The 25,496-nt window shown below is 44.9% G+C and overlaps 1 protein-coding gene across 1 annotated transcript; it reads left to right on the top strand.

Moving 5' to 3' along the window:
• The first annotated feature begins 1,258 nt into the window (after window positions 1-1,258).
• Window positions 1,259-25,377, top strand: rsbn1 (round spermatid basic protein 1). The gene is made up of 7 exons (XM_031794496.1): window positions 1,259-1,852; window positions 2,365-2,972; window positions 17,815-17,952; window positions 19,377-19,519; window positions 22,425-22,592; window positions 22,893-23,001; window positions 23,370-25,377. The coding sequence occupies exons 1-7, from the start codon at window positions 1,297-1,299 to the stop codon at window positions 23,958-23,960; spliced, it is 2,313 nt and encodes a 770-aa protein (XP_031650356.1). The 5' UTR covers window positions 1,259-1,296; the 3' UTR covers window positions 23,961-25,377.
• The last annotated feature ends 119 nt before the right edge of the window (window positions 25,378-25,496 follow it).

Raw genomic sequence — 25,496 nt, 5'->3', positions numbered from 1 at the left:
CTACAGTCATTGGTGTAAAGTGGGTTTTATCGGAGAGGAAGAGGCAACGCAAGAAGGTTTACTCCGCCCAAAATCTGGGATGTTTTGAATGGTTTAACCCCTAACCCCTAGGTTTTGTATGGCTTAACTACTACCTAAATGTACGTTAGAAACACTCTTTTCACCCCACTTCGATTCCGAACTAAGTTACTTTTTCGTAACAGGTTCCGAGAATTAACATAGCAGGTTAGGAGACTTACGTTAATGTTAGGAAAAAGGTTAGGGTTAGCGAAAATCACTTTGTATCGTTTCACCTTGTAAGTGTTTCCCATATGTATACAGAAAAAATATATAAACGCAACCATTTCAAAGAGTTCAAAATCAGATCCGTTACAGTTCATATATGGAAATCAGTCCATTTAAATAAATTCATTAGGCCCTAATCTATGAATGTCACATGACTAGGAACACAGATATGCATCTGTTGGTCACAGATAACTTGTTTTTTAAAGTGGCGTGGATCATAAAACTAGTCAGTAATCTGCTGTGACCACCATTTGCCTCATGCAGCACAACACATCTCCTTCGCATAGAGTTGATCAGGCTGAGTGTGGCCTGTTGAATGTTGTCCCACTTCTGTTCAATGCCTGTGCGAAATTGCTGGATATTGGCGGGAACTAAAACACCCTGTTGTACACGGCGATCCAGAGATTCCAAAACATGCTCAATGGGTGACATGTCTGGTGAGTATGCAGGCCATGGAAGAACTGGGACATTTTCAGGAATTGTGTAGAGATCCTTTCGACATGGGGCCGTGCATTATCATGCTGAAACGAGGTGATGGCGGCGGATGAATGGCACGACAATGTGTTGCTGTATCCTGGCACAAGCTTACCATGTCCTGTATGGTGTTGTGAGTTTGATTCCTGGTATCATCCATATGTAAAATGTATGCACCTATGACTGTAATAAAATAATTGGATGAAAGAGCTTGCTAAATGCCATATTGTTGTTATTATTATTATTGTTGTACTATAAAACCAAAGGTGCAAAGAAGGACACGCAACGTCCTCTATCTCTCCGAGAGTGGCTCAGTTTACCATTACGTCAGCTGTAAAAGTGAGTTTCTCTAAAACACGAACTTCAACTCCCAGACAGCCATGCAACTAACTACAATACTGAGAGTGCGCATGAGCTGCCCATAAACCCGAACGGGTGAAAAACTACAAATACAATATCGCTGAGCGCTTAAAAGAACTACAAACTCCCATCGAGTTGCGCAGTATGAATTTCTAGCCCTTTAAATGTACGTGCAAAATGGCTGCGCACGTCGACTTTGTCCGTATTAAAGTAGAAAATAAGGTAAGGGACGGTCTTGATAAATTTGCCAAAGAAAAGAAGAAGAGGGAACTGTCACCGTCCGCGGATAAACGGCAGCGTTCATCCAAGGAGGCAAAGAAAGTAAAGCTCCATCATCATCGGCACCACCATGACCCACAACATGTTCAACAGCAGCAGAATGGCCAACCACAACCACGCAACTCCAGTGCCGAAAAACCTACCCTACAACGACACCAGCATCAGCATCAGCACCACAACACCAACGATGCAAAGAAGGACTCGCACCTGCAGCCTACTCTGCCTGCGCCGAAGGTGGTACGCGCAGCAGGCAAGTTGGACAGGAAGAAAGCACTTCCCCCGGTTCTGCCGCCTGGACTATTGAATTTTACGCCCCTCAAAGTAGCCGAGCCCAAGGACAAAATACAGGAGAGCAAGGAAAAGCACAGGGAGAAAGAGCTCAAACTCAAACCTAAGAAGGAAAACACAGAGGCTAACGTAAAACATGGAGTAGTCCCATATAAGAAAAAGAAGGGTAGGTTATTCTTCATTCTATTCCATTATATTAGTATGTTACCACTCTTAATGCTTGAATCTTATGCAAAGTTACAATTAAGTCAGACAAACCTATGTTTGTTTACATACACAAAATGATCAGCCAGATGATGCACATGCAAGTTCCATGAACATTATTTTTATTTATATATATATGTATATTTATATATATTTTATGTATTTATTTTTCAATTGCCTGCCTTCTCAGACTCTATGGCACACCCACTGTTGTTAGGCCTACTTTTGTTGCAGAGAAGAAACTATGTAGCGAACGATTGTTTGTTTTGCAATACTCCTAGTTGTCAACCCTGTTACCATCATGGCCACCTGGCACCTAATCATCCCCAGCTTCCAATCGGCTCTCCAGGTCGTTGCTCTAACTGAGAATGTGTTCAGTCAACTTGCCTGGTAAAATAAAGAAGTGAACCAATTGCAATATGGGTATTGACAAATTATGTGCATCGTAATGAGCTATTGTCTTCCTGTCTCCAGAGCCCCATCATGATGAGAACAGCAAGACTCAGTCCCTGGAGGAGTACCTGTTGAGGAAGAAGAAAAAGAAGCGGAGGCACCGTGAGGATGAGCGTGGTAAGACGATCCGCACGTACAACAAGGAGGTCCAGACCATGTATGGCGGTCTGACTGACCACAGTCCTTCAGCCCGCCTTGGCCCCGTGAAGGAGGGGAAACACTGCCAGCCTGGTACAGGCACCAACAACAACCACCTCCCCTTCCTCTCCCCCCAAGACCACTTCATCCGCAGCTCGTCTCTGCAGACAGGCACCGTCTACGGACGCTTCATCCACGAGGAGCGCCAGGCCAACGGCGGGGCGTCGGTCCTGCACGCCTACGCTGATGAGGTGTCCTCTCTACGGCCAGGGGAGATGGAGCACTTCGCCCAGGAGTTCCTAGAGCTGGCCTTCGCTGAGAGCCCCCGAGGGGCAGCCCGCTACGCCCTGACTGTGGTGCACAGGGCTGCTGCCTTCCTACCTGACTTCCTGGACTACTTTGCCTTCAACTTCCCCTCCACGCCGGTCAAGATGGAGATCCTGGGGAAGAAGGATATAGAGACCACTACTATCGCTAACTTCCACTCTCAGGTACAGCAGTACAACATTATGGAACTGGCCTGTCACTGTCCTTCTGATGTTGCCTGTGTTAGCCAGTTGCCTGTGTTACATTTCATATTAAGACTGGGAATTTCCAGGGACCTCACAATACAATATTATCACAATACTTACACTGAAATACCATACACCCCCGCAAGGTGGGGGCCCCATGAGCTCTGGGGGCACATAATCATCGATGTCAATTTTAAAACATTGAATAAATCATTTTGACAGTAACCCTCTAAAAAGTCATTTGTAAATCTTTTTAATATATATATGTTCTAGGAAGCAAAGTGTTTGTTTCTTGGGCTTCAGGACAGTGACTAAAAAAGAAACTGATTGAAAGTATGAGGGGATATCCGTGAACAAATGCCATCCGTGGTCAAGGCTGCGACGGCGCCAGTGCAATGAGTGGAGCTTACTCAGATGCTCAAATGCTCATATCAGACCGAGAGCCTGATGCTTCTTAGGTAGTTCTTTATGAGTTTTAGTTTAGAAAACGATCTCTCCGTGGAAGCGACAGTTACAGGGATGGTAAAAACAGCTCGATTGCTGTAGCAACCTCAGGGAAACTGGGCAACCTCAGGGAAACTGGGAAACCTCAGGGAAACTGGGCAACCTCAGGGAAACTGGGCAACCTCAGGGAAACTGGGCAACCTCAGGGAAACTGGGCAACCTCAGGGAAACTGGGAAACCTCAGGGAAACTGGGAAACCTCAGGGAAACTGGGAAACCTCAGGGAACCTCCCGGTCACGGCCGGTTACGACAGAGCCTGGGCGCGAACCCAGAGTCTCTGGTGGCACAGCTGGCGCTGCAGTACAGCGCCCTTAACCACTGCGCCTCCCGGGAGGCCCCGTTCAAATCAAATTTGATTGGTCACATACACATATTTAACAGATGTTATTGCGGGTGTAGTGAAAAGCTTGTGTTCCTAGCTCCAACAGTGCAGTAATATCTAACAATACACAACAAGACGCACAAATCTAAAAGTAAATGAATGGAATTAAGAAATATATAAATATTAGGACGAGCAATGTTAGTCTAGTGTGTGTGTGTGTGTGTGTGTGTGTGCGCGTGTGTGTGTGTGTGTGTATATGGGATGGCATGGGATGTATAAACATTATGGACAGTATGTTGGTATACTAAATATTCTGAAGAATGGGCTCCCGAGTCACGCAGCGGTCCCAGTGCTTGAAGTGTCACTATAGACACCCTGATTTGAATCGAGGCTGTATCACAACCAGCCATGATTGGGAGTCCCATAGGGCGTCGCACAATTGGCCCAGCATCGTCCGGGTTGGGCTGGCGTCGGCAGTCATTGTAAATAAGTATTTGTTCTTAACTCACTTGCCAAGATAAATGAAGGTTAAATAAATTTGTGCTTTCAGTTTTGCGCAAATGCTGCCATCTATCCACGGTTTTTGGTTTGGGTATGTTTTTATGGTAACAGTGGGAACATCCCATACAGTGCATTCTGAAAGTATTCAGACCCATTGACTTTTTCCACATTTTGTTAACCTCTCTGAACTACCGATCCCGGATACGGGCTTGAATTCAACAACATACGGTGTTCGCCACAAATAGTCATATTAAACATTCATGAAAATACAAGTGTCTCACATGCTTCAAAAGCCTAGAATCTTGCTAATCCAACTGCGTTGTCATATTTAAAAAATAATTTATTGCGAAAGAAATAGCTGCGATTATCTGAGCATAGACCCCCATATCAAACTACTTATTCAACCAGCACTTGCGTAACAAAGTCACAGATTGCATTGAAATAAATCGTTTACCTTTGAAGATCTTGCTCTGGTTGCAATCCCAAGGCTCATTGTTACACAATGAATGGTCGTTTGTTCGGTTAAATCCATTTTTTATAGCCTAACACGAAACATTTTGTGAACGCTTATCTCGTTGAATTTCCTGTCATACAATTTTCAAAGTAACGTCCAACGTAAAGAGACTCTCTTTTCCTCGTCTTTTCCCTCTCTTTCCAGTCATGTTTGGTTTACTTGCAATCAACTCTTTGTTTGGAACACAATGAACCCTGATGGGCCATTTTGCGGGACCTATTGATATGGTAATTACCGATTGGAAGACAACACGTGAGGAGCCCATTGCGCACCAAGTATATGACCACTGTCTCTTTGATTGACTCTATTTTAACCCAATGACCACTGATCTTCTTGAAATCTAGCTGGGTAGATAGCCAATGAGCAGATGTAACTGGAAATATCCCATGATTCATTGTTGTAAGACAAACCGATACACTGGAGGCAGGCGTAAAGATCGTTCTTTCGCCATTGCCTATTGAACCGTGAAGGAGTGATTCTAATTACGCACAGACGTTTTTCAGTAATTTGCTACTTCAACTGTTTATTTCGCGACTAAAATGGCAAATAAGTCAAAGAAAGCTACCTCTAAGGCTAGATACACGAATGTAGAAATGATTTTGGAAGAGATTGCCCGGGATAGTGAGACAGATTTGGCCGAGATTGAAGAGGACTCCATTAGCTCCCATATTTTTTGAACGGAGAGGACATAGTTTTGGACTGGTAAGTTGCTCTCATGCTAATGCCGTTGTTTGACTTTAATATAAAATATTATTAGTGATTGTTTTTACATTTTATTTGCAAAAATGGCTAAAGTACACGTTAGCTAGCCATTGTGAGTGAGGGCCTGTTTCTTTGAGAACGCATGGTCTACCCCAAATAGCCTATTTTGAGGTAAGCCCATTTCACTTTGGCAATTGATGTGGAACAGCACTTTATATACATGTATATTATAGCTGTTTTTACATTTTATTAGCAATATATAGCGATGTAATGAAATGGCTAAAGTGCACGTTAGCTTGTCATTGTGAGTGGGGGCCTGTTTCTTTGAGAACGCATGGTCTACCCAAATAGCCTATTTTGAGGCAGGCCCACATCAATTGCCAAAGTGATATGGAACAGCACTTTATGTTCCCTGTACTCTATATGCATGTTTATTATAGCTGTTGATACAGGGCTACTCCCTGTACTCTATATGCATGTTTATTATAGCTGTTGATACAGGGCTACTCCCTGTACTCTATATGCATGTTTATTATAGCTGTTGATACAGGGCTACTCCCTGTACTCTATATGCATGTTTATTATAGCTGTTGATACAGGGCTACTCCCTGTACTCTATATGCATGTTTATTATAGCTGTTGATACAGGGCTACTCCCGTACTCTATATACATGTTTATTATAGCTGTTGATACAGGGCTACTCCCTGTACTCTATATGCATGTTTATTATAGCTGTTGATACAGGGCTACTCCCGTACTCTATATACATGTTTATTATAGCTGTTGATACAGGGCTACTCCCTGTACTCTATATGCATGTTTATTATAGCTGTTGATACAGGGCTACTCCCTGTACTCTATATACATGTTTATTATAGCTGTTGATACAGGGCTACTCCCTGTACTCTATATGCATGTTTATTATAGCTGTTGATACAGGGCTACTCCCTGTACTCTATATGCATGTTTATTATAGCTGTTGATACAGGGCTACTCCCTGTACTCTATATACATGTTTATTATAGCTGTTGATACAGGGCTACTCCCTGTACTCTATATGCATGTTTATTATAGCTGTTGATACAGGGCTACTCCCGTACTCTATATACATGTTTATTATAGCTGTTGATACAGGGCTACTCCCTGTACTCTATATGCATGTTTATTATAGCTGTTGATACAGGGCTACTCCCTGTACTCTATATGCATGTTTATTATAGCTGTTGATACAGGGCTACTCCCTGTACTCTATATGCATGTTTATTATAGCTGTTGATACAGGGCTACTCCCTGTACTCTATATACATGTTTATTATAGCTGTTGATACAGGGCTACTCCCTGTACTCTATATGCATGTTTATTATAGCTGTTGATACAGGGCTACTCCCTGTACTCTATATGCATGTTTATTATAGCTGTTGATACAGGGCTACTCCCTGTACTCTATATGCATGTTTATTATAGCTGTTGATACAGGGCTACTCCCTGTACTCTATATACATGTTTATTATAGCTGTTGATACAGGGCTACTCCCGTACTCTATATGCATGTTTATTATAGCTGTTGATACAGGGCTACTCCCTGTACTCTATATACATGTTTATTATAGCTGTTGATACAGGGCTACTCCCTGTACTCTATATACATGTTAATTATAGCTGTTGATACAGGGCTACTCCCTGTACTCTATATGCATGTTTATTATAGCTGTTGATACAGGGCTACTCCCTGTACTCTATATGCATGTTTATTATAGCTGTTGATACAGGGCTACTCCCTGTACTCTATATGCATGTTTATTATAGCTGTTGATACAGGGCTACTCCCTGTACTCTATATGCATGTTTATTATAGCTGTTGATACAGGGCTACTCCCTGTACTCTATATGCATGTTTATTATAGCTGTTGATACAGGGCTACTCCCTGTACTCTATATGCATGTTTATTATAGCTGTTGATACAGGGCTCATATGTGAAACTATTCTAACTGAACATTTTCTTTCACAGTGGCACTGACTCCGACTGGGAGCCCCCAGTGCCAAGGTGTCCATCCCCCTCTGAAGCTGGTTCATCCAGCTGTACCCCTGCCGTCTCTGGCTCCACACCTCCCGGGCCATCTAGAGGTGTGAAGAGGAGGGGGGAAGTGTGCCACCCACTAACAGAGGGACAGAAGGGCGTTGGCACACCGTCCTAGAAGATGATGTGGAGCCACCACAACCAACTTTTAGGCCGAAAAGGAAGCCAGGACCTCAGGTGAACCCGACCTCCACTTACACCCCCCTTCAGCTTTTCCAACTGTTTTTTACACCATCTGTTGTAGGTTCGCTCGTGTCCAACACAAATAAGAATGGGAAGAAGAAACAAGCAGGCAAAAAGGTAGCATGGAAGCCCATACCCATGTCAGATCTTTTTTGCTACCTTTCACTTGTTATCTACATGGGGCTGGTGAAGCTGAAGAACCTGAAGGACTACTGGAAAACGTCATATCTGTACCAACTGCCTTTCCCCATGACTGTTATGTCCTGCAAAAGGTTTATGATTATTTCACAGGCGCTTCACATCAGTGACCCAAAGGTTGATGAAGAGAATGAGAAGAAGAGGGGCACAGCAGCGTTTGCTAGACTGTGCAAGATCAAGCCGCTCTACCACAGCATAGTTGAGGCCTGCAAGACGTATTTTCAGCCAGCCCAGAATGTGTCAATCGATGAGAGGATGGTATCCTCAAAGGCAAAAATTGGCCTCAAACAATACATGAGAAACAAACCAACCAAGTGGGGTTACAAGCTGTTTGTTTTGGCTGATTCTGTATGTGCCTACACATGCAATTTCTTTGTCTACGAGGGGAAGAACAGTTTTGCTACCGGTAAGGGACTCGGCTATGACTCTGTAATGGCGTTATTGGATTTTCAACTGCTAGGGAAGGGCTACAAACTGTTTGTGGATAACTTCTACACAAGCCCTACCCTGTTTGCAGACCTAAGGAAGCTGGATGTATGGGCTTGTGGCACCATTCGTACCACCATTCGTACCAACAGGGTGGGCTTTCCGAAGACGAAGGTGAACGACATGCCGAAGCGGGCTGAGCGGGGGAGCATGCGATGGATCCGTGAAGATGGCCTGCTTTTTGTAAAGTGGATGGATACCAGAGAGGTGGTGATGTGCTCCACTATCCACAAGTCCTTCAGTGGGGATCGTGTTGTCAGGCGTGTGAAGGACCGTGCCGGGGCATGGACCACCAAAAATGTCCCCATTCCAGCTGCAGTGAAGGACTACAACAAGAGCATGGGCGGAGTCGACCTTTCGGACGCGCTAATCGGCTACTACAATGTTCTCCACAAGACAATGAAATGGTACAAGACCTTCTTCTATCATTTCATCGACATCGCCGTAGTGAATGCATTCATCCTACACAAGGAAATGGCAACGAGCTGTGGAAAGCCCTTCCTCTCACAGAAAGCCCTCAGAGAGCAGCTCATCAGGGAGCTTGCTGGCTACAGCACCACTGCACCAAGCCCTGTCCCTTCTGCTCCTGCCACAAGTGTTCATCTGCCCAAATATATTTGTGCAGGCATGGATGTGCCTAAGGGCCAAAAGGGCACAGCATGGAGGCGTTGCTGTGTTGTTTGCAAGATGAAGTCTCCCATCACATGCAGCACATGCTCAGTGACCCTCTGCTTTACATCAGAGAGAGACTGCTATGGCATCTGGCATGAGCAGCAGAACATTGTCTAGAGTTTTGGCAATGTTGGTGGGGTCATATGGCAAAGTGGGTCTGCGGTCTAGCTGAGAACACCAGTCTGCGGTCTAGCTGAGAACACCAGTCTGCGGTCTAGCTGAGAACACCAGTCTGCAGTCTAGCTGAGAACACCAGTCTGCAGTCTAGCTGAGAACACCAGTCTGCTGTCTAGCTGAGAACACCAGTCTGCAGTCTAGCTGAGAACACCAGTCTGCAGTCTAGCTGAGAACACCAGTCTGCAGTCTAGCTGAGAACACCAGTCTGCAGTCTAGCTGTGAACACCAGTCTGCAGTCTAGCTGAGAACACCAGTCTGCAGTCTAGCTGAGAACACCAGTCTGCAGTCTAGCTGAGAACACCAGTCTGCAGTCTAGCTGAGAACACCAGTCTGCAGTCTAGCTGAGAACACCAGTCTGCAGTCTAGCTGAGAACACCAGTCTGCAGTCTAGCTGAGAACACCAGTCTGCAGTCTAGCTGTGAACACCAGTCTGCAGTCTAGCTGAGAACACCAGTCTGCAGTCTAGCTGAGAACACCAGTCTGCAGTCTAGCTGAGAACACCAGTCTGCAGTCTAGCTGAGAACACCAGTCTGCAGTCTAGCTGAGAACACCAGTCTGCAGTCTAGCTGAGCTAGGGTCAGTATGTCATATCTGGAGTATTTTTCCTGTATTTTTCCTGTCTTACCTGGTGTCTTGTGTGAATTTAAGTCTGCTCTCTTTCTCTCCTTCTTTCTCTCGGTGGACTTGAACCCCTGGGACCATGCTTCAGGACTACCTGACATGATGACTCCTTGCTGTCCCCAGTCCACCTGGCCTTGCCGCTGTTCCAGTTTCAACTGTTCTGCCTGCTGCTATGGAACCCTAAACTGTTATTTTTTTTCTCCTGAGGTGCTGTCCTGTTGCACACTCTACAAAAACACTGTGATCTCTACCCGGCACAGCCAGAAGAGGACTGGCCACCCCTCATTGCCTTGTTTTTGCCTTTCTAGGTTTTTCTTAGCCACCGTGCTTCTACACCTGCATTGCTTGCTGTTTGGGGTTTTAGGCTGGGGCTATGTAAATAGATTTGATAGAGGACTGAGGGTGTGTAAAAGTGTGTAAATAGTTACCCATGTTTATTTGTAAATGTAGGTATACATTTTGTTTTTCATAACGTAAAAAAAATAAAAAAATGTTTACACATTTTTTTCAAATATTTTATTTTTTCTCAAATTGTGGATTTTTTGTGGGGGGTGTGTTAGAATACCATTTTGGTATTTTGTATATAGTTATTGGTTTCAAAATGTGTACTTCACCAATTTGGCCACTTGGGTACATTTGGGCTACTTGTGAGGGACACCTGGGTGACTTCATAATAAATGTTATGTAGCACACTCATTTTTGAAGTTATAATTTTGAAATTTTGCACGGGTACTGTTGCCCTCTTAATTTTTGCACTAAAATTGTCCCCATCGTCTTATCTTAATTTTTGTTTTTTCTTGTTCATTTGAAAGATGATCATTCAAAAATAAATAGAAAAAACAAATGTTTTTTCCATAGTTTAATCTAAACCAGATCTATTGTGTGTTATTCTCCTACATTCAATTCACATTTACACAAACTTGAGTGTTTTCTTTCAAATGGTACCAAGAATATGCATATACTTGGTTCTGTGCCTGAGCTACAGGCTGTTCGATTTGGGTATGTCTTCAGGCGGAAATTGCACAAAGTAGGAGGGTAGGCTTATGGTAACAGTGGGAACAACATCCCATACAGTGCATTCTGAAAGTATTCAGACCCATTGACTTTTTCCACATTTTGTTAAGTTATAGCCTTTTTCTAAAATTGATTAAACAATTATAATTTGATCCTCATCAGTCTACACACTACTCCATAATGAGAAAGCAAAAACAGGTTTTAATAAATGTTTGCTAATTTATTACAATTAAGAAACCGATACCTTATTTACATACAGTTGAAGTCGGAAGGTTACATACACTTAGGTTGGAGTCATTAAAACTCGTTTTTCAACCACTCCACACATTTCTTGTTAACAAACTATCATTTTGGCATGTCGGTTAGGACATCTACTTTGTGCATGACATAAGTCATTTTTCCAACAATTGTTTACAGACAGATTATTTAACTTATAATTCACTGTATCACAATTCCAGTGGGTCAGAAGTTTACATACACTAAGTTGGCTGTACCTTTTAAACAGATTGGAAAATTCCAGAAAATTATGTCATGGCTTTAGAAGCTTCTGATAGGTTAATTGACATTATTTGCGTCAATTGGAGGTGTACCTGTGGATGTATTTCAAGGCCTACCTTCAAGCTCAGTGCCTCTTTGCTTGACATCATGGGAAAATTGAAAGGAATCAGCCAAGACCTCAGAAAATAAATTGTAGACCTCCACAAGTCTGGTTCATCCTTGGGAGCAATTTCCAAATTCCTGAAGGTACCATGTTTATCTGTACAAACAATAGTACGCAAGTATAAACACCATGGGACCACGCAGCTGTCATACCGCTCAGGAAGGAGATGCGTTCTGTCTCCTAGAGATGAACGTACTTTGGTGCGAAAAGTGCAAATCAATCCCAGAACAACAGCAAAGGACCTTGTGAAGATGCTGGAGGAAACAGGTTACAAAAGTATCTATATCCACAATAAAACATGTCCTATATCGACATAACCTGAAAGGCCACTCAGCAAGGAAGAAGCCACTGCTCCAAAACCGCCATAAAAAAGCCAGATTACGGTTTGCAACTGCACATGGGGACAAAGATCATACTTTGTACTCTGGTCTAATGAAACAAAAATAGAATTGTTTGGCCATAATGACCATCGTTATGTTTGGTGGAAAAGGGGGGAGGCTTGCAAGCCGAAGAACACCATCCCAATCGTGAAGCACGGGGGCGGCAGCATCATGTTATGGGGGTGCTATGCTGCAGGAGGGACTGGTGCACTTCACAAAATAGATGGCATCATGGGGTGGAAAATTATGTGGATATATTGAAGCAACATCTCAAGACATCAGTCAGGAAGTTAAAGCTTGGTCGCAAATGGGTCTTCCAAATGGACAATGACCCCAAGCATACTTCCAAAGTTGTGGCAAAAAGTCTTAAGGACAACAAAGTCAAGGTATTGGAGTGGCCATCACAAAGTCTGGACCTCAATCCTATAGAACATTTTGGGGCAGAACTGAAAAAGTGTGTGCGATCAAGGAGGCCTTCAAACCTGACTCATTTACACCAGCTCTGCCACTTATTGTGGGAAGCTTGTGGAAGGCTACCCGAATTGTTTGACCCAAGTTAAACAATTTAAAGGCAACGCTACCAAATACTAATTGAGTGTATGTAAACTTCTGACCCACTGGGAATGTGGTGAATGAAATAAAAGCTGAAATAAATCATTCTCTCTACTATTATTCTGACATTTCACATTCTTAAAATAAAGTGGTGATTGTAATTGACCGAAGATGGGGAATTTTTACTCTGATTAAATGTCAGGAATTGTGAAAAACTGAGTTTAAATGTATTTGGCTAAGGTGTATGTAAACATCCGACTTCAACTGTAAGTATTCAAACTCTTTGCTATGAGACTTGTAATTGGGCTCAGTTGCATCCTGTTTCCATTGATCCACCCTGAGATGTTACTGCAACTTGATTGGAGTCCACCTGTGGTAAATTCAATTGATTGGAAAGGCACACACCTGTCTATATAAGTGTCTATAACTGTCTATCACAGTTGACAGTGCATGTCAGAGCAAAAACCAAGCCATGAGGTTGAAGGAATTGTCCGTAGAGCTACGAGACAAGATTGTGTCGAGGCACAGATCTGGAGAAGGGTAGCAAAACATTTCTGCAGCATTGAAGGTCCCCAAAATCACAGTGACCTCCGTCATTCATAAATGGAAGAAGTTTGGAACCACCAAGACTCTTCCTAGAGTTGGCCAAACTGAGCAATCAGGGGAGAAGGGCCATGGTCAGGGAGGTGACCAAGAAACCTGATGGTCACACTTACAGAGCTCTAGAGTTCCTCTGTGGAGAACATTCCAGAAGGACAACCATCTCTGCAGCACTCCACCAATCAGGCCTTTATGGTAGAGTGACCAGACGGATGCCACTCCAGTAAAAGGCACATGACAGCCAGCTTGGAGTTTGCTAAAAAGCACCTAAAGGACTCTGACCATGAAAACAAGATGATCTGTTCTGACGAAACCAAGATTGAACTCTTTTGCCTGAATGCCAAATGTCACGTCTGGAAGAAACCTGGCACCATCCCTAAAGTGAAGCATGGTGGTAGCAGCATCATGCTGTGGGGATGTTTTTCAGCGGCAGGGACTGGGAGACTAGTCAGGATTGAGGGAAAGATGAACGGAGAAAAGTCCAGAGATCCTTGAAGAAAACCTGCTCCAGTGCGCTCAGGACCTCAGACTGGGGCGAAGGTTCACCTTCCAACAGGACAATGACCCTAAGCACACAGCCAAGACAACGCAGGAGTGGCTTCGGGACAAGTCTCTGAATGTCCTTGAGTGGCCCAGCCAGAGCCCGGACTTGAAGCAGATCGAACATCTCTGGAGAGACCTGAAAAAAGCTGTGCAGTGACGCTCCCCATCCAACCTGACAGAGCTTGTGAGGTTCTGCAGTGAAGAATGGGAGAAACTCCCCAAATACAGGTGTGCTGAGCTTGTAGCATCATACCCAAGAAGACTCAAATTGCTGTCAAAGGTGCTTCAACAAAGTACTGAGTTAAAGGTCTGAATACTTATGTAAATATATTTCAGTTATTTTTTATACATTTGCAAAAATAACCAAAAATCTGGGTTTGCTTTGTAATTATGAGGTATTGTGTGTAGATTGGGGGGGGGGACTATTTAATCCATTTTAGAATAAGGCTCTAACTTAACAAAATGTGGAAAAAGTCACGGGTCTGAGTACTCTCTGAATGCACTGGATGTACTTCGTTATGAACTCAGTCACGGTGATTCTCAGAGACAACCCGGAATCCCAGTCCGCATGATCATCTTGAAGCATGGATTCCGATTGGTCAGGCCAGCATTGAATGGACCTTAGTCCTTTACAGGTGAACCTGCATTTGAGTTGTCTCTTATCTCTGGTATATCAGAGTCCCTTATCTCTGGTATATCAGAGTCCCTTATCTCTGGTATATCAGAGTCCCTTATCTCTGGTATATCAGAGTCCCTTATCTCTGGTATATCAGAGGCCCTTATCTCTGGTATATCAGAGTCCCTTATCTCTGGTATATCTTGGCATGCGTCATTCAAGACTCCATTTTAATTGTGTGCACCTCAATGGACATATAATGCAGAATACTCAGTATAGAAAACAGTCAGACCCGCAACCAGAACCAACAGGCCGTGGTGAAAACATTTAGACAAAGAAAAGAGGACTTCAGGGTAGTCTCTGAAGTTGAATTTAATTTAATTGACCTTGAATATTGCAGCCCATTTGTATAGGCTATTCAACAATAAATAGTGGCTGAATTTATTCTCAAACGGACTACTTTTTTCCTTAATGTTTGGCTATTTGATCAATCCCTAACAAGCTAGTGTTTTGAGGTTGGATGAACTGTATTGTTTGGCATAAATAGACTGGTTTTACACACAACTTCCTATCCAAGCTGGGAGTGATTGTAAGGACGGCTCATGTCATGCAGGTTCAGGTAGCCTTTACAGGACAGTTGTATATTCTGTGGTCCAGAGAAACTGCGTTACGCCAGTGGATACTTACAGTAGGTGCTGATACTATTTGTATTGCGATTCTTGCGATTCTATGTGTTTTGCATTTGATGTTCCTAACATATTGCTCACCATACAGTGCAATCAGAAAGTATTCAGACCCCTTCACTCTTTCCACATTTTGTTACATTGCAGCCTTATTCTACAATTAATTAGTTGTTTTCCTCATCAGTCTACACACAATAATAAACGTTTTTAGATTTCTTTGCAATGTTATATTTAAAAAAAAATACATAGATACATATATATATATATATATGTATCACAATTTAGATAAGTATTCAGACCCTTTACTCAGTACTTTGATGAAGCAGCTCTGGCAGCGATTACAGTTTTGATTCATCTTGGGTATGGTGCTACAAGCTTGGCACACCTGTATTTGGGGAGTTTCTCTCATTCTTCTCTGCAGATCCTCTCAAGCTCTGTCAGGTTTGATGAAGAGCATATTTTTTCTGGTCTCAGTGTGCTTAGGGTCGTTGTCCTTTTGGAAGGTGAAACTTCCCCCAGGTCTGAGGTCCTGAGCGCTCTGGAGCATGTTTTCATCATGGACCTCTCTTGACTTTGCTCCTTTCATCTTTTTCTCACTGCTGACTAGTCTTCCAGTCCCTGCCGCTGAAAAACATTCCCACAACATGATGCTGCCATCACCATGCTTCACTATAGGGATGGTATTGGTCAGGTGATGAGCAGTGTCTGGTTTCCTCCAGACGTGATGCTTTGCGTCCAGGATAAAGAGTTCAGTCTTGTTTCTCATGGTCTGATAGTCCTTTAGGTGCCTTTTGCAAACTCAAAGTGGGCTGTCATGTGCCTTTTACTGAAGAGTGGCTTCCGTCTGGCCACTCTACCATAAAGGCCTGATTGGTGGAGGGCTGCAGAGATTGTTGTCCTTCTGGAAGATTCTCCCATCTCCACAGAGGAACTCTAGAGCTCTGACAGAGCTCCAATCGGGTTCTTGGTCACCTTCCTGAACAAGGCCCTTCTCCACCGATTGCTCAGATTGGCCGGTGGCCAGCTCTAGTAAGAGTCTTGGTGGTTCCAAACTTCTTCCATTTAAGAATGGTGGAGGCCACTGTGTTCTTGGGGACCTTCAATGCTGCAGAATTGCTTTGGTACCCTTCCCCCGATCTGTGCCTCGACACAATCCTGTCTCGGAGCTCTAAGGACAATTCTTTCGACCTCATGGCTTGGTTTTTGCTCTGACATGCACTGTCAACTGTGGGACCTTATATAGACAGATGTGTGCCTTTCCAAATCATGTCCAATCAATTGAATTTACCACAGGTGGACTCCAGTCAAGTCGTAGAAACATCTTGTTTTTTATTTTTAATACATTTGCAAAAATGTTTTTAAAAAGCAGTTTTCGCCTTGACATTATGGGGTGTTGTGTTTAGATTAATGTGGAAAAAATATATTGAATCCATTTTAGAATAAGGCTGTAACTTAAAGGTGAAGGGGTCTGAATACTTTCCAAATGCACTGTATTTCTGCATCAGAAGGACAAGAGAGCCATGGGAAATTAGTTTTGAGCATTCATGGAAATAAAAGTGCTGAAAATAAATTGTTTCCATATATCAAAAGAAGATGAAGAACAAGCTATGAGGGAAAAAATCTGGAGTTTTGGTGCAAGTACAGCCGACTAGCACCAAAATAATATGGCCATAACGTCAAAAAGAATATCCCGATATGTAACTATCAATGTTTCCCCCGTCACATAAATATGCTGGCAGACCAACCGTGGTCCTGGAGAGTTACAGGCTGTGGAGGGTTTGTTCCATCCCATCGTCAAGACCTCAACCAGCCTGATCAAGTGATTGACTGTGAATCAGGTGTTATAGCTTTGTTTGGGTTATAGCTGTGTACCCACCAGTACTTATCTTAGACAAAGTTATGAATGAGCTCAACAGCCAGTCTGTTAGCCATCCAATAGTTATTTCATTCCAAAGTACACCAATGTTAAGTCTATAGCTGAACTCCTGCCAAGTTCTCCCTGTTGCTCTGCTCCCTACAGGCCTAATAGAGTGGCTCTAGACTTGTTCCATGACGTTTTACGGTTGTGTTTGACCAGACCAATGGATTCTCATAGGGCTGACACTACCACACACACAGTTTATACAGTGCTCTGTGCAGTTTACACAGACAATTAGCCAATTAGTTTAATGCAGCATTTCCACTGCAATATCCAAGTGCTACTAATGGGTTGAGGGGAGGAAAATGAATGCAAGGCACTGCTTGATTATGTTGCACTAACTAACTAACTAACTAACTAGGGTTAGCTAAATGTTGGAAAGCCTTGGACAGCTCCATGCGCACCAAACCATCCACCTGGGTCAGTTTTAGTCCAATATCATAATGATATATTAAAGCCTGAAGCCAATGCACATTGGCATTGCATTAATTTCAGATTGAGCCAAATCAACATTACCTCTCCAACTGTGTGCTGACTGTAGGTGGGTCGGACCAGGCTGGCCCCATGAAACGGATCAGTCTGGTCTGACCTCTGACCTCTCTCCCTGTCCTGTAGGTGGGGCGGACCTACTGCTCAGGGACATACCGGGCCGGTCCCATGAGGCAGATCAGTCTGGTCTGACCTCTGACCTCTCTCCCTGTCCTGTAGGTGGGGCGGACCTACTGCTCGGGGACGTACCGGGCCAGTCCCATGAGACAGATCAGTCTGGTCTGACCTCTGACCTCTCTCCCTGTCCTGTAGGTGGGGCGGACCTACTGCTCGGGGACATACCGGGCCGGTCCCATGAGGCAGATCAGTCTGGTCTGACCTCTGACCTCTCTCCCTGTCCTGTAGGTGGGGCGGACCTACTGCTCGGGGACGTACCGGGCCGGTCCCATGAGGCAGATCAGTCTGGTGGGAGCCATGGCAGAGGAGGTGGGGGACTACTTCCCTGAGTTCTTGGACATGCTGGAGGAGTCCCCCTTTCTGAAGGTCAGAGGATGAGAGAATGGATGTTGGTGCTTGGAATTTATCAAATGATTAATACAAAACAACCTTCTTTCTATTTATTCTTACTAGCCTCCTGGCCATAGTTTTACAACTGAAATGTAGGTCTATGGTTTATGTGTAGGCCTATAGCTATGGTTGGTTTATGTGTAGGCCTATAGCTATGGTTGTTTATGTGTAGGCCTATAGCTATGGTTGTTTATGTGTAGGCCTATAGCTATGGTTGTTTATGTGTAGGCCTATAGCTATGGTTGTTTATGTGTAGGCCTATAGCTATGGTTGTTTATGTGTAGGCCTATAGCTATGGTTGTTTATGTGTAGGCCTATAGCTATGGTTGTTTATGTGTAGGCCTATAGCTATGGTTGGTTTATGTGTAGGCCTATAGCTATGGTTGTTTATGTGTAGGCCTATAGCTATGGTTGTTTATGTGTAGGCCTATAGCTATGGTTGTTTATGTGTAGGCCTATAGCTATGGCTGGTTTATGTGTAGGCCTATAGCTATGGTTGTTTATGTGTAGGCCTATAGCTATGGCTGGTTTATGTGTAGGCCTATAGCTATGGCTGGTTTATGTGTAGGCCTATAGCTATGGCTGGTTTATGTGTAGGCCTATAGCTATGGCTGGTTTATGTGTAAGCCTATAGCTATGGCTGGTTTATGTGTAGGCCTATAGCTATGGTTGTTTATGTGTAGGCCTATAGCTATGGTTGTTTATGTGTAGGCCTATAGCTATGGTTGTTTATGTGTAGGCCTATAGCTATGGCTGGTTTATGTGTAGGCCTATAGCTATGGTTGTTTATGTGTAGGCCTATAGCTATGGTTTGTTTATGTGTAGGCCTATAGCTATGGCTGGTTTATGTGTAGGCCTATAGCTATGGTTGGTTTATGTGTAGGCCTATAGCTATGGCTGGTTTATGTGTAGGCCTATAGCTATGGCTGGTTTATGTGTAGGCCTATAGCTATGGTTGTTTATGTGTAGGCCTATAGCTATGGTTGTTTATGTGTAGGCCTATAGCTATGGCTGGTTTATGTGTAGGCCTATAGCTATGGTTTGTTTATGTGTAGGCCTATAGCTATGGCTGGTTTATGTGTAGGCCTATAGCTATGGTTGGTTTATGTGTAGGCCTATAGCTATGGCTGGTTTATGTGTAGGCCTATAGCTATGGCTGGTTTATGTGTAGGCCTATAGCTATGGTTGTTTTATGTGTAGGCCTATAGCTATGGTTGTTTTATGTGTAGGCTATAGCTATGGCTGGTTTATGTGTAGGCCTATAGCTATGGTACACTGACTGAAGTCAGACAAATGTAGTTATTGCTGATAATTTCTGTCTCAATGTAGGCCTTCAAATTGTTTTGAATTAATCATTGTATATGCAGAGCATGATTGTCACTGAAACACTGTCTGTCTAGATGACCCTACCTTGGGGCAGTCTCTCCAGCCTGAAGCTGGACTGTCGTTCCCAGAGTGATGATGGGCCCATCATGTGGGTCCGGCCGGGTGAGCAGATGGTGCCAACCGCTGACATGCCCAAGTCACCCTTCAAACGGCGCAGGTAGCCGAAACATCCCAGGACTTTTATCATAGTAACACAGTAATTAATATCGTAATAACATAGTATTATAGTATCATACTATGTGTGACCTAACTCATAATAAGCCTCCTTATAGGAGTATTATTTATTAGTTTGTGACAGTGTAGCTCTACTCCCTCTCTTCGCTACCCATTCCTCCTTTCCTGTTCTCACTCCTCCTCTGTCCTCACGGTCTCCCTCCATCCCTTTTCCCACTCCTCCTCTGTCCTCACTGTCTCCCTAATCCTTTCTCACTCCTCCTCTGTCCTCACTGTCTCCCTAATCCTTTCTCACTCCTCCTCTGTCCTCACTGTCTCCCTAATCCTTTCTCACTCCTCCTCTGTCCTCACTGTCTCCCTAATCCTTTCTCACTCCTCCTCTGTCCTCACTGTCTCCCTAATCCTTTCTCACTCCTCCTCTGTCCTCACTGTCTCCCTAATCCTTTCTCACTCCTCCTCTGTCCTCACGGTCTCCCTCTATCCCTTTTCCCACTCCTCCTCTGTCCTAACGGTCTCCCTCTATCCCTTTTCCCACTCCTCCTCTGTCCCCACTGTCTCCCTCCCATCTCTTTCCCACTCCTCCTCTGTCCTCACTGTCTCCCTCCTGTCTCTTTCCCACTCCTCCTCTGTCCTCACTGTCTCCCTCCCATCTCTTTCCCACTCATCCTCTGTCCTCACGGTCTCCCTCTATCCCTTTTCCCACTCCTCCTCTGTCCTCACGGTCTCCCTCTATCCCTTTTCCCACTCCTCCTCTGTCCCCACTGTCTCCCTCCCATCTCTTTCCCACTCCTCCTCTGTCCTCACTGTCTCCCTCCCGTCTCTTTCCCACTCCTCCTCTGTCCTCACTGTCTCCCTCCCATCTCTTTCCCACTCATCCTCTGTCCTCACTGTCTCCCTGCCATCTCTTTCACATTCCTCCTCTGTCCTCACTGTCTTCCTCCCATCTCTTTCCCACTCCTCCTCTGTCCTCACTGTCTCCCTCCCGTCTCTTTCCCACTCCTCCTCTGTCCTCACTGTCTCCCTCCCTCCCATCTCTTTCCCATTCCTCCTCTGTCCTCACTGTCTCCCTCCCTCCCATCTCTTTCCCACTCTTCCTAAGTCCTCACTGTCTCCCTCCCATCTCTTTCCCATTCCTCCTCTGTCCTCACTGTCTCCCTCCCTCCCATCTCTTTCCCACTCCTCCTCTGTCCTCACTGTCTCCCTCCCATCTCTTTCCCAGTCCTCCTCTGTCCTCTCTGTCTCCCTCCCTCCCATCTCTTTCCCAGTCCTCCTCTGTCCTCTCTGTCTCCCTCCCTCCCATCTCTTTCCCACTCCTCCTCTGTCCTCACTGTCTCCTCCCATCTCTTTCCCACTCCTCCGCTGTCCTCACTGTCTCCCTCCCTCTCATCTCTTTCCCACTCCTCCTCTGTCCTCACTGTCTCCTCCCTCCCATCTCTTTCCCATTCCTCCTCTGTCCTCACGGTCTCCCTCCCATCTCTTTCCCATTCCTCCTCTGTCCTCACTGTCTCCTCCCTCCCATCTCTTTCCCATTCCTCCTCTGTCCTCACTGCCTCCTCCCTCCCATCTCTTTCCCATTCCTCCTCTGTCCTCACTGTCTCCTCCCTCCCATCTCTTTCCCATTCCTTCTCTGTCCTCACTCTCTCCCTCCCATCTCTTTCCCATTCCTCCTCTGTCCTCACTGTCTCCCTCCCATCTCTTTCCCACTCCTCCTCTGTCCTCACGGTCTCCCTCCCAACTCTTTCCCATTCCTCCTCTGTCCTCACTGTCTCCTCCCTCCCATCTCTTTCCCATTCCTCCTCTGTCCTCACTGTCTCCTCCCTCCCATCTCTTTCCCATTCCTCCTCTGTCCTCACTCTCTCCCTCCCATCTCTTTCCCATTCCTCCTCTGTCCCCACTGTCTCCTCCCTCCCATCTCTTTCCCATTCCTCCTCTGTCCTCACTGTCTCCCTCCCATCTCTTTCCCATTCCTCCTCTGTCCTCACTGTCTCCCTCCCATCTCTTTCCCATTCCTCCTCTGTCCTCACTGTCTCCCTCCCATCTCTTTCCCATTCCTCCTCTGTCCTCACTGTCTCCCTCCCATCTCTTTCCCATTCCTCCTCTGTCCTCACTGTCTCCCTCCCATCTCTTTCCCATTCCTCCTCTGTCCTCACTGTCTCCCTCCCATCTCTTTCCCATTCCTCCTCTGTCCTCACTGTCTCCCTCCCATCTCTTTCCCACTCCTCCTCTGTCCTCACTGTCTCCTCCCTCCCATCTCTTTCCCACTCCTCCTCTGTCCTCACTGTCTCCTCCCTCCCATCTCTTTCCCATTCCTCCTCTGTCCTCACTGTCTCCTCCCTCCCATCTCTTTCCCATTCTTCCTCTGTCCTCACTGTCTCCCTCCCATCTCTTTCCCACTCCTCCTCTGTCCTCACTGTCTCCTCCCTCCCATCTCTTTCCCATTCCTCCTCTGTCCTCACTGTCTCCCTCCCATCTCTTTCCCACTCCTCCTCTGTCCTCACTGTCTCCTCCCTCCCATCTCTTTCCCATTCCTCCTCTGTCCTCACTGTCTCCCTCCCATGTCTTTCCCACTCCTCCTCTGTCCTCACTGTCTCCTCCCTCCCATCTCTTTCCCATTCCTCCTCTGTCCTCACTGTCTCCCTCCCATCTCTTTCCCACTCCTCCTCTGTCCTCACTGTCTCCTCCCTCCCATCTCTTTCCCATTCCTCCTCTGTCCTCACTGTCTCCTCCCTCCCATCTCTTTCCCACTCCTCCTCTGTCCTCACTGTCTCCTCCCTCCCATCTCTTTCCCACTCCTCCTCTGTCCTCACTGTCTCCTCCCTCCCATCTCTTTCCCACTCCTCCTCTCTTCCTCTTCTCTGCTGGTGGTTGACTCTCCCTTTCCTCTATAGGTCCATGAATGAGATAAAGAACCTTCACTACCTGCCCAGGGCCAGTGAGCCCAGAGAGGTGCTGTTTGAGGACCGAACCAGGGCTCATGCTGACCACGTGGGCCAGAGCTTCGACTGGCAGAGTACGGCAGCAGTGGGCGTGCTGAAGGCTGTGCAGTTTGGGGAATGGTGGGTTTTTACTGAAAGTAGGGCAGTTTGGGGAATGGTGGGTTTTTACTGAAAGTAGGGCAGTTTGGGGAATGTTGAGTGTTTGGGAAGTGTTTGGTATTCATTCAGGTCTGCTTGGCTCTCAGCAGCAATGCAGTATGACTATGATGGTGAAATAATTCCCGTTTGGGATCCTTCATCCAGTGTTTCTGTTGTCATCACGGACTCCTGTTATTTGTTCAACTAATTTGTCTCTTCACCCTTGATTCCACATTGTATCAACATTTGAGTAGGTGTGAACTAACGGTCTTTGATCTACAGGAGTGCGCGTCCGAGGATAACCAAAGATGTGGTGTGTTTCCACGCAGAAGACTTTAACGATGTGGTCCAGAGGCTGCAGCTGGATCTGTACGAGCCCCCTGTGTCTCAGGTAGGAACTGAGCTCTTATTGAACCTTGAATCTGTTGATTGCATCTGGTTATGCATGAACCTCCTCTATATGGGATCATAGCAGATCAGATGTCTGATAGGCTTAGTCATAAACAGGATCAGACTTGAGGGGGAACGCCTTGGCGTGGATGACATAATAGGCCATTTAGTGAGTCAGTTTAGAGCTTTAATTTGCAGAACCTTTATTCTGGTCCCAGAGAATGACCAATTCTGCATGATCTTCTCTGGAGTTTTCTGGAATTCAGTTCAGTGTTGAAGATACCAGGCAGGTGTGACAGGACAGACGTAGTGCTGCCGTGTGGGAATGGATCAGGTGGGCCTACCTCTAATCCTCGTCTCTCTCTGCAGTGTGTCCAGTGGGTAGACGATGCCAAGCTGAACCAGCTGAGGCGGGAGGGTATCCACTACGTGCGGGTGCAGCTGTGTGACGACGACATTTACTTCATCCCCCGTAACGTCATCCACCAGTTCAAGACTGTGTCAGCAGTCTGCAGCCTGGCCTGGCACATCCGCCTCAGACAGTACCATGACGAGAAGGACTGCGGAGAACACGCCCTACACAAGCCCAATGACCAGAGCACAACATCGGGTCAATTCTTCTCATCCTCCCCGGCCCAGCCAGATGCCAAAGTGCCCCACTGTGCCGGTCTGCAGGCACAGAGAGACAAGACTGAGGAACCAGTGTTTCAGAGGCCTACTACTCCACCTAGAAAACCCCGGCCAGCCCGTCCTCAGTCTGCCAAGTCTGCACACCTGCCCCCTCCCGTCCTGGGCATCAGCCCCTTGCCACATGCTCCCTCTGGTTCTGGTTCTAACCCCTCCACTGTAGAGCCGAGGCTTCCACAGCCCCTGGTCTGGCCTCCCCCTGGTCTAGACTACAACTCCCCACGACCCCACCATGATGTACAGCATCACCGCCCCACTGACTTCTTCAAATGACCTTCCCTCCCCTTTACTCCTTTAACTATGTTTACTACCCTCTAAGGAAGAGCAGTTTATTTAAAGGAATGTGACTGTGTGTGCTTATGACAATTTCTGAAAATGTTATTCTTGAACTTCTTCTCTTTTAAATTGTTCAGATTATAAAGTATTATTTTTATTTGTAAATACAGTATCAGAGACAAAGCTTAGAAATCTTTATTTTCTTAGCCAAAGTGTGAAATGTTCATTTAGGAACATTTGTCAGAAAAAGTGTCTGTGTTTATTTGTTAGTAGCTGAAACTGAGGTCCCTCTGGGGAGTTTCCTAACTGGCTTCGAGAGTTACCAAGTTACCAAGGCAACTCGCTTTGTCAGTCGAGAGAGCCTACCAAAGTGTACAGTATATCATGTACATTGCCTAATTGCTTTTTAGATAAAAGTGCCTGCCACCCGAAGAACAGCAATCAGTCTCAAATACATATATATATTTTTTCATTCTTAGTAGCCTTCTTGAGGCTTCCTGTGATGGTGAATGTAAAATGATGTATTTTTTTTTTGTGTTGAAATTCACATTTAAGATATTTTCCTAAGTTCTTAAACTTATTTTTGTCTGTGCAAATAGACACAAATGCAGAGTTGGCCTGCGTTTTTATATATTGGATTGTGGATTAATTGCAGAGTTGGCCTGCGTTTTTATATATTGGATTGTGGATTAATTGCAGGGTTGGCCTGCGTTTTTATATATTGGATTGTGGATTAATTGCAGAGTTGGCCTGCGTTTTTATATATTGGATTGTGGATTAATTGCAGAGTTGGCCTGCGTTTTTATATATTGGATTGTGGATTAATTGCAGAGTTGGCCTGCGTTTTTATATATTGGATTGTGGATTAATTGCAGAGTTGGCCTGCGTTTTTATATATTGGATTGTGGATTAATTGCAGAGTTGGCCTGCGTTTTTATATATTGGATTGTGGATTAATTGCAGAGTTGGCCTGCGTTTTTATATATTGGATTGTGGATTAATTGCAGAGTTGGCCTGCGTTTTTATATATTGGATTGTGGATTAATATATTTTTTAGATGTGTACTGTAAAAAAAATTATACTGTTAACAATGAATGCATGTTCTGGTGTTTGACACTGACGTTGATAAAGTACAAAAGTTTATGTCCAAAATATTGTCCAACTTTCAGCCATTTCTATCAATGTTATGCCACGTTTGAAAGTTTTATTACTGTCCTTTATACTGTCCCTTTCCTTTACTACTGTCCCTTTACTTTACTACTATGTCCCTTTCCTTCACTACTGTGTCCCTTTCCTTCACTACTGTGTCCCTTTCCTTCACTACTGTCCCTTTCCTTTACTACTGTGTCCCTTTCCTTCACTACTGTCCCTTTCCTTTACTACTGTCCCTTTCATTTACTACTGTCCCTTTCCTTTACTACTGTCCATTTCCTTTACTACTGTCCCTTTCCTTCACTGCTGTCCCTTTCCTTTCTACTGTCCCTTTCCTTTACTACTGTCCCTTTCCTTTACTACTGTCCCTTTCCTTTACTA

This window comes from Oncorhynchus kisutch, linkage group LG17, assembly GCF_002021735.2.
Source record: "Oncorhynchus kisutch isolate 150728-3 linkage group LG17, Okis_V2, whole genome shotgun sequence".
Taxonomy (NCBI): Eukaryota; Metazoa; Chordata; class Actinopteri; order Salmoniformes; family Salmonidae; genus Oncorhynchus; species Oncorhynchus kisutch.
The sequence above is the reverse complement of the archived record's forward strand: the minus strand, read 5'-3'. Positions and strand labels throughout refer to the sequence as shown.

Bases quoted from the DNA above. Each gene is read 5' to 3' on its own strand.
- rsbn1 (XM_031794496.1), top strand. From the start codon at position 1,297: ATGGCTGCGCACGTCGACTTTGTCCGTATTAAAGTAGAAAATAAGGTA. The intron at 17,953-19,376 runs GTCAGAGGATGA...CTGTCTGTCTAG, and splicing joins AGGAGTCCCCCTTTCTGAAG to ATGACCCTACCTTGGGGCAG. The intron at 23,002-23,369 runs GTAGGAACTGAG...CTCTCTCTGCAG, and splicing joins ACGAGCCCCCTGTGTCTCAG to TGTGTCCAGTGGGTAGACGA.